At 34.0% G+C, this 14536-nt stretch overlaps 1 protein-coding gene across 2 annotated transcripts in view; it reads right to left on the minus strand.

Moving 5' to 3' along the window:
• Positions 1 to 378: 378 nt before the first annotated feature.
• BCAT1 (branched chain amino acid transaminase 1) overlaps positions 379 to 14536 on the minus strand; it is a 95197-nt gene continuing 81039 nt past the window's right edge. For both annotated transcript variants that reach the window (XM_007503520.3, XM_016425866.2), the window contains exon 11: positions 379 to 7004. In XM_007503520.3, the coding sequence (XP_007503582.2) occupies positions 6963 to 7004 (42 nt within the window). In that variant the 3' untranslated portion in view covers positions 379 to 6962. The remainder of the gene's footprint in view (positions 7005 to 14536) is intronic.

The following is a 14536-nucleotide window of genomic DNA, read 5'->3' on the forward strand; positions in this document are numbered from 1 at the left end:
GATGTAATAGATTTATTTCTAAGGTGAACAGGAAAAGTCAATCTATTCATGATATACTATACAGTAACTTAAATGGGTAAAAAGCTAAATTTTGCAGAATTTAAATCAATATTCCTGAGGAAGTATTTTTAGCTTGTAGAATAACCTTTATATAAGCATTTTAACATATTTAACATCCATTCTCTATATTGAGGAACATTTCTTTCCCCTTATGCTCTTGTTTTATCTCTTTCTCTTCAATGTCATTATTTTTAAAATGCTAAAATGTCACTGTTTTATATCCTCTAACCAAAAACCTTGAAGCATCATAAAAATGGCAATTAAAGTTTATTACATGCATCTAACAATGCTTATTTCAAAATACAACACAAACAGGTGTCCATTAAAGTGTTTTATTGAAGAGAGAAACACTGCATAATTACATATTGGATGAGGAAAATGCAAACAATAAAGAATGCATCTATTGCCAGCAAAATACAATTACAGGTTCTTTAGACATACAAATATAAAGTGTTCATTCACACCAGATGGTTCATGTGTAACAAAGCCATTAAGAGTTTAATTGTGCTTCTACAAAACCTTTAAAGAATGAGGTAGAGTTTCCTTTACTTTACCCACTATATTTTCCATATAGCTGTTATTATGATGCTTTTAGTGTATCTGAATCCTTATAAGATAACATCAGCTCAAACATTTATGAAAACATAAGTCTAACAGAATATTTCTTTATATCTATTGAATTACCATTTTTTCTTACTTAAAGAGGATTTCACAAACTAGTACAGAACAAGTTACCTCATAAACTGGGAAATAAGACACTAGTAATCAGATTTTATTACTCTAGTGGCAGCTATAATCAGATTCAGATGCAAGAAAAAAAGGTCCCAAAAGTATATTTTTAGCTAACTTTTCCATGTTCCTAAACTTCAGTGATTTCTGGGACAGGGTACATCTGCTGGAACCTATTTCTCTGTATCAACTTTCCATTATCAAATAAGTACATATAATTCCAAAATATAAGTGAGGACAATGATATAAATGAGATGAATCTATCTATACATTGAATCTATTCTTTCAATTCACTAGAGGAACATCTTTAGAGTAACTTGATATATGCGCAGAGACTAGCCACCTTACTCTCTAAAATCTAGTTTAATAGTATTCCCTACAATCTTGGCAAGGTACCAGTGAAGCATTGCTTGAAGAAGATTCCTACATTTATCTTAAAACTGGTATTTGTTTTTATGTAGCTATATAACATAACTAGATATTTAATATCACAGTTAAAAATGAAACTAGAATATCCATCTAATTCCCAAAGCATTCAAAGTAACCTTTCAATCTAAGGAACAGATAAGATCTACAATAAATAATGATTTGATTCTTGTCCTTCTAACTTTCCTCTGCCTCAAAGAAATTTGTATTAAGAAAACCTGGAAGAGAAAAGATTGCTTAAGAATTGATAGTACATACAATAGTTTTGTTGTTTTTTTAATTTTTTTTAAGGCTTTGGATTTTTAAATCTCTAGGATCAAATCCAGGTCAGATCTCTAGTTGTCCAAAGTAATGTCCCAACAATTTAGTTCAATTGAGTAAACACTTATTAAGTGTCTGGTCTATGCTCAGCATTACATGAGGCATTGGGAATAAAAGACAAAATTGCCACAGTCCCCGTCACAAAATATTTCTGAGCTCATTCTAATTCAAAAAAATAAAAGAAGCACTTTCTTAAAAACACATAATCATTGGCACTCTTTCTATTTGGCACCTATGACTAGCCTTAGTTTCAGAGTGGCAGACGACAAGGATACAGCAGAGGGAGAGATATAGTTTTTCCTTCGATAGAAAAGAAGTAGAATGAAATATTTGTGGTTGCTGCCTGATTCATATCCCTTCCTCTTTTATTCTCACATTTAGTCTGCCACTGAATATTTTTCATATCTTTTTTCTTTCTCTACAAATTATAAGAAATAATTCATCCACTGAAGCCTTGGCCATGAGGAATTAATTAGGTCTTACTATCCCATCTACACCAAAAAGGTTGGAAAGATCTGCCAATGAACAAAATGACAACCTAATCCACACCAGCATTTTTACCTTGTGAATCAGAATCTGCACTTTATCTTGGAGACAAGAGTTTCAAAATGTTATTAACATGTGTAGTAAACTATTCAACTGTTAAGTCCTGTTAATAATGGAGATGCTAGTACTAGAAACCAAAGAACCAAATATAAATGAGAAATAACCTGATCTGACTGGCCCCTCTCAGAAAAAAAAAAAAAGGAGCTCGGGGATTCCAGGTGAACATTTCTATTTCTTGAGCCTTAGTATGTTTCCTTATTAAGCTAAATAAGGAAAGAATCCAATGAGTAATGTGTTGAAGTGAGTACTTTAAGGCATATTGAAGAATGAAAACAAAGCTAAAACTTCCTGGTTGATCAGCAATGATTTTCAAAAAAGAGTTTCTTTGGCAATAATGAAAAAGATTCAAACTTATAGTATCCTGAAGAACTGTTCTTCAAGACAGAAAGATTTCTCAAGTTTGTTTTAAAATTAATTTTTCACCTATCATTTTCCAAGTGACTTAATGTTAAAAAAGCTCCTTCCATAATGTATAGTCTCTGGGGTATGTCATTTTCAGGTAACATTTTGCATGTGAAATTCAACTTAGCTCTCCAATGAGAATACTACTACAACACATTTCATGTATATATAATAAAGGACCATTGGCAATGCTTCCAATAACTACTGACAAAGTAGTGTGGCATAAGATTTATCAGTTCTTGATTGTTTAATACTAAAATGCTTTAATTCTTCTGAGTCATATTAAATTGATGCAACATACTTCCTAAGAAACCTCATTTTCAGACAGTAAGGAAACTTTGAATCAAGGAAGTCAATATATCTATTGCATAAAAGACACCAAAGGCTTCAGAAAACAATTCAAAAAATTTCCATCTATTTGTTAAAGAACAAAAGTAGTTTGTTTTCTGCTTATATACTTTTCTATACCTATGAGATACAATTATAACCTCTTTCAGGGATATAAAGAAAAACTGTTTAAGGAAAATGAATACAAGTTTAACATGCTCAATGGGATGAAGAAATAAATATTTTTTATTTAGAAAATAAATATTTTTACTTAATTTTAAAAATGTCTAAAGGGCTGTCTAACTCCCTGCCATGATAGTGTGCTATATTTAAAACTAAAATTATTCTAGCAAGTTCTCTGCCCCCAAAATGACATAATTTCAGGTATGAAAGACTATCCTACCTCTATGAGCCAACATACATTATTTTTAGGTACAAAAATTAAAGCAAGCCTCCAACTTATCATAGTTTTTAACACTGGATTGTGATGTTTATTTCTTGTTTTCTTATGTGCTAAATTGCATTTCATCACAAAGTTGATATTACCAATTGCTTGGGGAGGGGGGGTTGGAGGGATCCTCCTGATATTCAGTAACAATGTATCTCTTCTTTTATAATTCACATCAAGAAACACTTACTACTTACTATGTTCACATCACTGTGTTATGCTCGTAGGAGTAAAAAACTAAAAACCCAACAATACTTAAGAAACAGAATTTTTTTGGATCTTAAAGCTAGAAGGACCAAGAAATATATCAAGTCTGAATTTTTCTGAAGATGTTGGTGCCTAGGGAAGTAGATCTGGTTTAGAAAAGAATGAGATTACAGCCTGGGTCTCCTGATCTTAAGTCCAGGGAATACTTCCTACACTGCACTACTCCCAAAGGTGGGAATAAAGATTCCTTGCCAAAGTTCCCGAGTCATTTCTATAGTGACTCATTCCACTCTTTAAATTTTCTAGCTGCTTTTAAAGTTGAAATTGATCACTTTCATTTATTCATTCAGACAGATCAATACTATATCCCAGCTCAGGAATGTGTGATCTGGTTTCTCTTTCTTTAATTCGGCACAACTTTACTTTTTAAAAAAAGAATCTGTCAAAGAAAATTACTGATGCCAGATGTGGTTTAAATTCTATTTAAAAGATAATTCAATTTTAGTAGATATCTATCTGATAATATTTAACTTCCAGTGGACATTTATTGCAAATTTATAAGGCTTATTTTAAAAATATTATCCAAAAAGCTATGGATAGATTTGGTCTAAATATAATAACTCAATAAAGTAGAGGAAAAAAGAAAATGTACAATTAATCATTATCATTTTAAGTGCCATCAGTTCTGTTCTGTTTATATGCATACTCAAGTGAGTTCCTGAATTTCATTTGATCAACCCAATTAAACATTAAATAATTGTAGCCAATTATGCAAATATCAGCAACAGTATTAATTTGTTGATCTTTTTGAGCAGATTAGCCTCACATGTTCCTAATGTTAGATTATTTTATGTCTTAAATGATCAATTAGTGTTACTACAACTAACTGTTGAAAAATGGATAATTGCCTAGTTATAATGTGCTACTCTCTTGCTATATTAATCTGCTACAATTAGACAAATAGGGCACATGGAAAAGAGATGTGCAGATGTTCTTTCCAAATTCATTTAACAAGTTAGTAGTATAGTTAGCTTTGATTAAAGTGGTAGGAAACATTATATGTTCTATCTAAAATGAACTTCCTTGATGTTCCCACCATAAGCTGAGAGTCATCATGATTTTACAGATGGGGTACTGATCTTGCAATCAGGTGATCTTGAGTTCAATTCCTGCTTTTGACAGTAGTAGGTGAACTGGAGAAGACACTTAACCTCTCTTACTGTAAAATGCAGATAAAAAATACGTGTTTTATGTACTTCACAATGTTTGTGTGAGGGAAATGTATTGTAGACCTTAAAACACTGTCTCTAAATTATATCCTAAAGGACTAAGTATAGCAGAAAAAATATGAGATGGCCCTAAATAATAGTTCTGGAAGCCACATGTGGAAAATGTCATTTCCTTTTACAATGGGCATTTCTTACAAAAGTAGTAAAATCCTTCCTTTTCCCAAGAGCAGAGGTTTTTGTGTAATGGACTCCTTTGGCAGCCTGGTAAAGCCTGTGGACCCCTTTTTAGAATAAAGTTTTTAATGCACAAAATAAAATACATAGGATTCCAAAGGAAAACAATTATATTGATAGCATTACAAAAATATTTTTTAGAAGACAACAGCCAGATCCAATGTCAGGCTTGGGTTATCATTTCTGAAGTGAGGTCAAAGATTTACTGAGAGAAAAATACATGCTTAAATGGTAAGAGACATGGTTAACTATGGGAATCAGATTCTTAGGAGCAAGACCTGAATTAGGTAGTATCTTCCAAGATAACAAGTCATTTATAAAAGTCCAGTGAAGAACATTTTCATCATCTTTCTTGACTCTAGAATTTCGCACATAAACACACACACACACACACACACACACACACACACACACACACACACACACACACACTCGTCCTCTCTCTCTCTAGCCTCTGCTTTGAGGCAAAGAGGAGCTATTAAATCAGAGCAGATCATTCCATCTTCTGATAGCTAGAAACCTAAAAATGAGTAAATATTTTGTGCTATTCACTGTTATTTCACTCACTAGAAAATCACAACTATTTCTTATAGCTTTGTCTCTACTTTCAAGGCACAAGTCAATATCAGAATAATTCCTCTATCTTGTTGTGTGTCTTTGGGTTATCTCTTCAGGCTGGCGATTCAGTAGACCATCAGAAATTAAAACAATGTGAAATAAATATACTAACAATAAGAATCAAACACAAATGCCAGTTAACCAGTTTAAATTATATAAAGATAAGACACACAATCATACTGCTATGAAATTGAATACTGTTCTGTGCTTATAGCCTATTTTAAAAAGAATGTAGTCCCAAAACCCTCTTTCACAGTTTTCATTGATAATTCAGTTCTTCAGTAAAATTACATAATTGTTTTAGTCATTAAAGAGTAGAGGCTACTATGAAATTTAAAGAAATCTTTAAAGAGAAGGGAGAGTGAATTCTCTAAGAAGTTGGAGGAACTTCAAAGGAAGTCCCCAAGGGACCTAATACTTTATAGAGAAATTTAGAAGTTCAAAAAAATCAATTTTCAATGTCTTTTAGCTACAAGTGTTTTGTATCTAAGTATTGGCACATGGCAGGTAGGTAGATATACTAAAAACATGGAGGGAGAATAAGTAATAAAATGAATTACAGTGCATATTATTAGCAGGGATACTAATGAAAATCCCCTGAGCCTCCAGGTATAATAACAGTGAGTTTTGCAAACTGAAGTCTCCCTAGGGAAACCCCCATGTAAATATGCAATAAAGGCAAACAAGCATAAGGGACTAACAGAAGCCTATGAATGATATTTTAGATCCAGAAATAAGCAGAGATATCATGTCATTATCCTCTGTGGCAACATTTCTATGGCATGGAAGAGAGAAGCAAAGCAAAACCCTTGTGCCAGAGGGAAATTCATTGTAATATGAACTGAGAAACCCAAGAATAAGAGCAGAGAGCAAACTCAGTTGTTCCAACATCTCAAAAAAAAAGAGAAAAATGACAGTCACAGAGGAAAAGAGCATCACAAAAATGCTGAGGATGCATAAAGAACATTAATGACAAAATTCATCTAAACCAGTTTTTCATCATTCAAGTCTTGTTTGGTAAATAAAATGTCAAAGAGGTAAAGGAGGAAGAGTATAATCCATTCTAAATCATGAGTAAAGATAAGGCCACTAAAGGAGGCACTAAAAGTTGTAAGGAAAAGTTCTACATTATATGGCTTACATCTTAACTACTTACTACAACAAAGTAAGCATCTACTAGCAAACTTACTGAAGAAAGTAACATGATTGTTATTTCTATTCTCTGGCCAGGAACACAAAGACAATACACAATGCATTACACACAGCTATAAACTGGTAATCAAACAAATCTATCACAATTCAAATGCAGTAGCTTGTCCCAATAATGTACAGATGACATCTTCTGTATTTTTCACTCAAGACACCAAGATTGTCCAGTCACTCTCTTCTCTTCCATACTGCAACAAAAACAAGAAAACACACATCAAGAATGAAAGATGACAGTACAGGAATAGCTTAAAACCAAATCATTACAAAAAAGCCAAGCCCAAATGAATGGATCAATTTTGCATTGTGCTATATATTAAATGGAGTCACCATTTAGAGAAAAAAAAATCACCAAAAAACCCCATAAAATTTGTTTCTGTTATCTACAATGATCTAGAATGTTTCTAATATCTAGAAAAAATAAAATCTTTAAAGCAAACATTTGCAATTAAGTTTCATATTTTATATAAACCATATTGTATATGCTATATTCCAAGGATCCTTGATTTTTGTCACTGTGAAAATTTTCCCCATTGATATAACGCACTACTCCATTATGAATTAGAATATAATTTTCAAGAGTTGCCAAGAGTCAAAACTATTATCCTGCTAATCAACCTAGATGAGCTTTTTCAAACTTTGCTAGGTGGATTCTTTTTTTTTATTAGATGATTTAGAACAATTTTCCATGGTTACAAGACTCATGTTCCTCTCCTCCCCTCCTCTCCCATATCTGACGTGCAATTCCACTGGGTTTAACATGTACCATCGATCAAGACTCATTTCCTTATTATTAATATTTGCACTGGGGTGATCTTTTAAGAGTCCACTTTCCCAGGCATAGCCCCACCGACCCATGTGATCAAGCAATCAAGCAGTTGTTTTTCTTTTGTGTTTCTTTTTCCACACTTCTTCCTCTGAATGAGGATAGTGTTTTTTTTTTTTCATATGTCCCTCCTAATAGTTCTGGATCATTGCATTGCTACTAGTAGAGAAGTCCATTACATGTGATTTTGCCACAGTGTATCAGTCTCTGTGTACAATGTTCTCCTGGTTCTGCTCCTTTCACTCTGCATCAATTCCTGGAGGTCATTCCAGTTCACATGGAATTCCTCCAGTTCATTATTCCTTTGAGCACAATAGTATTCCATCACGAACATATACCACAATTTGTTCAACCATTCCCCAATTGAAGGGCATCCTCTCATTTTCCAATTTTTGGCCACCACAAAGAGCGCAGCTATGAATATTTTTGTACAAGTCTTTTTCCTTATTATCGCTTTGGGGTACAAACCCAGCAGTGTTATGGCTGGATCAAAGGGCAGACAGTCTTTTAGTGCCCTTTGAACATAGCTCCAAATTGCCCTCCAGAATGGTTGGATCAATTCACAAATCCACCAGCAATGCATTAATGTCTGGACTTTGCCACATCCCCTCCAGCATTCATTACTTTCCATAGCTGTCATGTTAGCCAATCTGCTAGGTGTGAGGTGATACCTCAGTTGTTTTGATTTGCATTTCTTTGATTATAAGAGATTTAGAATATTTTTTTATGTGCTTATTAATAGTTTTGATTTCTTTCTCTGAAAATTGCCTATCTAGGCTTTGGTTTCCTCATTAGCAAAATAGGGATAATAATACTTATACTGCCTAGTAATATTATTAGTGAAAAAAATTTCATAAACTTTTTAAAAGGTTTTAAAGAGTTATCATTATAATTGAACTGTCTCTCCCCTTCTGAAGTACTTGCCATCTGGTTATATTGCACACTTCATCCTTGTTCTATTATTTAACTAGCTGTAAGAGAGATGAATGGGATAGTGGATAGTGTATTAGGTTTGACCTTATGAAGAAAGGAGTTCAAATCCTTTCTCAAGCTAACTAGCTTGATTCTGGGCAAGTTACTTAACTTGTCTGTAGGATTTTTAATAATAATTAAAAGAGAAAGGAAAGAAAAAACGTCCTTTCAGTCAAGTGAGCAGAGCAAAGAGAGTCAGACTCACATCTGCAGCACTTTACCAAAAGCACAAGCAATGAATAAAGAGCCCTGCAGCATGGGTCTCAGTCAAATTTATCTCCCAAGCATCCTTACATAAAATGAGGATGTAACTTAAAAGGATGCTGGGAATGTAGCTCAGGTGTGGCAAATTTTCCATCTGCACATGTCTAAATTTAATTTCCTCACCTGAAAAAGGGGGTTAAGTAATGATAGTACCCACCTCTCAAGGTTGCTTTGAGGATCTCACTTTCCCCAATGAATTGCATTTGTAATTGAGATTCTCTCTCCATCCATTCTCTCAATCATCCTTGGCAACTTCGTCAAAGATACTGATAATCTCTACAAAATCCTAGCCTCAGTTTACTTAACTATCTCATTATTAACTTCACTCTATTGTACTTTTACCTGCTCAAGTTAGATTCTCCTTCCAAAATCTCAAACTCTGAAATTTCACTCTCAACCACAATTCCCAGTCTTAGGGTTCTTCCATTTTTCCTATGTCTGCTCTACATCCTAAATATGACCTTTAGTCTCTTAACAAATAAGGCCACTTTCCACCCACTATATCATTCCTATTCTGAATTGACTTCCTTCCTAAATCTATCCTGGACCCCTTATAATTGTCATCACTCTAGAATCCTGAAAAAACCTTTTTTTTTTTAAATGTCTACAGGGATAGCTAGGTAGCTCAGTGGATTGAGAGCGAAGCATAGAGATGGGATGTCCTGGGTTTGAATCAGATGTCAGACACTATCTAGCTGTATGACCCTGGTCAAGTCACTTAACCCCCATTGCACAGTCTTTACCACTCCTGCCTTGGAATCAATACATAGTATTGATTCTAAGAAATAAGTTAAGAATTAAAAAAAAATTACACCCTGATAATCCCTAACTTTGGTGATACCCTTCACTGAAAACCTCTGGTATATATTCCAAAGATTAATTATTATATATATATATATATATATATATATGCATATATATATATTATATAGAGAGAAAGTCATAAAATTATAAATGTGGAAGGATAACCTACAGGTTTATCAGGTTCTCATGCCTTAAAAAATAATAATTCTTTCTATAATCATCACTCTAGTGGTGATCATATACCCACTGTTTAAAATCTCTAAAAAGGAACTCAAGGACTTAAGAGAAAGAACACCATCCACATCCAGAGAAAGAAGTATGGGAGCAGAAACACAGAAGAAAAAAATTTTCTTGATCACGTGTTTCAATGGGCACATGATTGGGAATGTAGACTCTAAATTATCTCTATTACAAATATTAATAATATGGAAATAGGGCTTGATCAATGATACATGTAAAATCCATTTGAATTACTTATTGGCTATAGGAGGGAGGAGGCGATGGAAAGAAGATGAATCATGTAACCATGAAGAAATATTAGAAATTAATTGATGAAATGAATAAATTAAAATGATAATAATAACAATAAAAAGGAACTCCGTACCTCCTTAATAAGCACATTCTACTTTTACCTAGCTCTAACTCTTAATTAGTTTTCTTTGTAGCAAACCTAAAAAAAGAACATTTGGCGTTTCCATCCATAATGCCCATCTCTCCCTTCTAAGTGAATAAATCTAATCTCACTTGGACATGAGAGTTCCTTAGCATCATTTGATGTACTTCAACATTATGAACTTATGTCCTTATAAGACTGCTTTTACAGACTATTGCTGCTTTAATTTAAAATAATTCTTAATATTTAGAACAGAGAATCCAATAATAAGACTTCTCAATTGCCTAATGGGTAATTCAATTAGCTAATTACTTTTTCTTTAAAATTTTTTATTGATGTCTTTGTTTTTCTTCTCTCCTCCCCTCCTCTTCTATGAAAAGTGATGAAAAGAGAAAGGCAGTTCAGTATAACTAGCAATGCCTTAATTCTTCAAGTCCACAAAGCAGCAAGCATCTATTAAGTACCTACATGCTAGGCATAGAAGAAACAAAGGCAAAAGTGAAACAACGCCGGCCTTTAAGTAGCTTATATTCAATACAAAGAGGAAAAAAATTTATCTATATCTATTATTATATAAGCATAAGCTATCTATATCAAATAGATGAGATGCATAGACATACAAAATCAAAACAGGTTAATTAGAGTGGGGGAATCACTTGAACCTAGAATGAATAAATTGGTACCTAAGTAAGCAAACTATAGATTCTAAAAAGCAGAAATATGAAGAGAAGGCATCCTTGACATGAGGACATCCTGTGCAAAGGCATGGAGATGGGAGGTGGGATGCTGTATGTGAGTAACAGCAAGACACCCACTTTGCCTGGACTAATGGGTACAGGAAGAAGAGTAATGAATGATAAGGCTGGAAAAGGAGGTTGTGGTCAGGTCATGAGGGGTTATGCAAATACCAAACAGAAGACATAGCTCCTGGAACTTTTTCAGCAGGACAATGACTTGGTCAGCTTGGTGCATTAAGAATCTTACTATTGTTTCTGTATGGATAATAAACTGGAAAGAAGAGAGACTTGAGGAAAAGACAGTCAGGATGCTACTATCATGTTTCAGAAAAATAGACTCCTCCCTGTCATTTCCTTTATTCTCTCGCTTCCTTCAAAGTTCCACCTTCTCCAAGAAGTCTTTTTCCAGATCTCCTTACTCTTAGTACTTATTTATGAACCCTACTTATTAATTTTTCATATATGTGTTTAAATAATCTTCTCTGTATCTAGCTGAATGCATGCTGCCTCCCATTGGACTATTAAACACTAGAGTTATGATTATAGAATTATTATTTTTTAAGACATAAGAACCTATGCCTGATAAGTCTATAGATTATCCCTCCACATTTACAATTTTATGACTTTTCCCTTATTAATCTTTGGTATATATAGGACAGAGATATAGGAGGTTTATTTTTTTTCTCTGTATACCCAAAACTTTGTATAGTGCCTGGCTTTTTTTTCTTAATTTCACAAAACACAATACATGTTTCTTAAATGCTAGTTCACTGATTGACTGACAGACAATGGACTCAAAGAGGGCCAAAAGACATAATGGATTAGGCTTGTCTAGTAACACTGACTATAGTCCCTATGAAGCTGAATTTAAATTCTATAATTCCTTTGCTTCACATTTGTTATACACAAATCAAACAGTTTCACAGACTTTTCTCACAGACAGCATGATAGAAAGATTTTTTTTTTTAATTTTCAGCTCACATACTTATTAGCTATATGGCCTTTGGCAAGACACTTTACTTCTTTGTGCCTTAGTTTCTACCTTGTAGAGTCAGGTTAGCATCCTAATAATATACCTCTTTAATGTAATATACAACCAATTTTTTAAAAAATGATTTTTTAAAAATGTCTTAGGTTTTTGTAAGAATTAACAAAATAAAATTTATAAAGCTATTTCAGACCTTAAAGTGCAAATACAAGTTTTTATTCAGACTATAACAATTATCATTGAACTGACTTTTATATTCATTAGAAAATTCTTGGCAACAAATACTAAATCATACTTGTCAAAATAGACTCACTTGCCTTCTATCACCACTAAAAAATGTACTGAGTTGTTAGATTTAAAATAAGTTTGAATGTTAAATAGTTGTAGATAAGAGAGTGGGAGCCATAAACTGTGATAATTAAAATGTTTGGGAGCAAAGGAAATATATATATCAATTATGACCGCTGAAATATGTTTTCTACTGTGTCTTGGTTTTATATAAATATAAGATGGTCGCCAGGGAATATATTCCCAATTTATGAATATGCCCAAGCCAGCTGGGTTTTATAGAGAAATTTAATTTATAATACACTGATTAATCAATAGAAAAAGAGAGAAAGTAAGAAAGGAATAAGAATGAATAAATCAGTCAGTTGGTTTTATCACAAACCCAAGATCTCTCTAGGTAAGGCTTCTCATGCCAACCTCAGGCTCCACCTTCAAGAGAGCCTCCTTTCAAGAAATGTTTCCAGAGAATTCTCCTCCTTCAGAGCCAGCCTTCTCTCCTGGTCCTCCAACAGAGCAACCTCCTCAGTCCTCCTTCAGAGCCACCTCACTCAGAGCAAAACCTCCTCCCTTCTCTCCTCAGACCCCGCTATCTTTAAGGAAACCATCTAAGTTCCCTCCCCTCAGTTCTCACATCTACCAATCACTGTCAATGTCTCCCCTGTACCAATGGTGGCTCTAGTTTAACCCAGGACTGCCCAGAGGTCTGTGGCTTTGCACATGTCTGTTGAAGGTCATATTCTCAAATAATTAAATCTTGACCTTTGCTGCAGCCCTTCCTAAATCCTGTTACTCTAAGTAGGGTGGAGATTGTATTTTCCAAGACCTGGTTCTGTCATTCCAAGTATCTCTATTGTATTAATTCTAAAATCAATCATGACTCAAAGAACTTCCTCTTCTATGCTTAAGCATAGGTCAAAGCCCTTTCCATTGTTTAGCAAAAGGTTTCTGTCCTAAAGTAGTCTTAAGTAGAGAGGAGAAGAATCCTCCCATGCCAAGGGGTTTCACATTCCAATAGAGTTCTTACTATCAGTAGGAAATTTTTTCCAAGTATGAAATTTCCAACATTCATAAGTCTAAGAAATTTTAAGGTTTACAGAGTGCTGTCCCTCAGGTTGCAATTTGTTGTTCATACTATAAATCCTATGAAATAGCTTCCAAAGCTTTGTAAATCCTCTTAAATATGGGGAAACTATGTTTTGTAAAAAAAAAAAAGTTTGATAACTAGTTATTAGACAAAATTATCAGAGTAGTCTAGAAATGGCAAGCTGGCCTGCATTTAGAAGAAGGATGTTGGGGTAGGGATGATCAGAGTGGATTTGGCAGGGAAATAGAAAGGAGATCCTCTTACATAACTTTTACTTATCTAGTCAAAGTTTTAAAAAACTAAGAAGTTTTATGAGCAAATTGTCATTGGCTGAGAAATTTATTTGAATTACCTATCACTTAGAATTGACTCTCAACCACTGACCATCAATACAAAAGCAAACCTGTACTCCTATGTGTGATTTTTAGATTCTCTCCATCATGATTGTTCTAGGACCCAGGAATGTGCACACCCACATTACACGGGCATGTGCTAGCTAATGACAAATCAGAAACAGGGAACAGATCCCTAGGCTGTCCTAAGTCAACCTAAGCTATCATTGGTACAGATGAGACACAGGAAAGTGCAGTAAACCCATCTATATAAGGCATGTCACATCCTCTCTCTCCCTCTTTCCCTGGAGAGGTGACTCTGGCTGGCAGCGTGCTAAGCATTCTGACATCTTGGTGTGGTGGCAGCTATTTGTCTGGGTTTGGCGGTGAGTTTGCCCTTGAGCTGATTTAGGTTCAGGCATTTAGGCTGAGCCCTTTTGGAGTTCAGGCTGATTCCTTCCTCCTTACTTTCTAGAGCCTCTAGTCTTCCTTCTGGCAAAAGCCAGGGGGAGAAATCCTACTTCCTTTCCTTCTTCTTAAACTCTTTCCACTATGTAAATTAAATCACCATAAATTTCCAACTGACTTGGGTATTTTATTATTTGGGATTTTCCCTGGCAACCAATTAAAATTAGATTTTAAGTCACAATGCTAAAATTATCTTTAGTTTTGGCTGACCACATCGGTTGTGAATACCCTCAATCTTCTTAACTTTCCTAAATCTTTTCTCTACTATGACTTAGTTCAACTTTTAATAGCTTATTTTGATGAGCTATAGAGGTAAGTAAATTTGGAATTTTTCCCTCTCTCCTTAA

The sequence above is a fragment of the Monodelphis domestica genome, chromosome 5 (assembly GCF_027887165.1).
Source record: "Monodelphis domestica isolate mMonDom1 chromosome 5, mMonDom1.pri, whole genome shotgun sequence".
Classification (NCBI taxonomy): Eukaryota; Metazoa; Chordata; class Mammalia; order Didelphimorphia; family Didelphidae; genus Monodelphis; species Monodelphis domestica.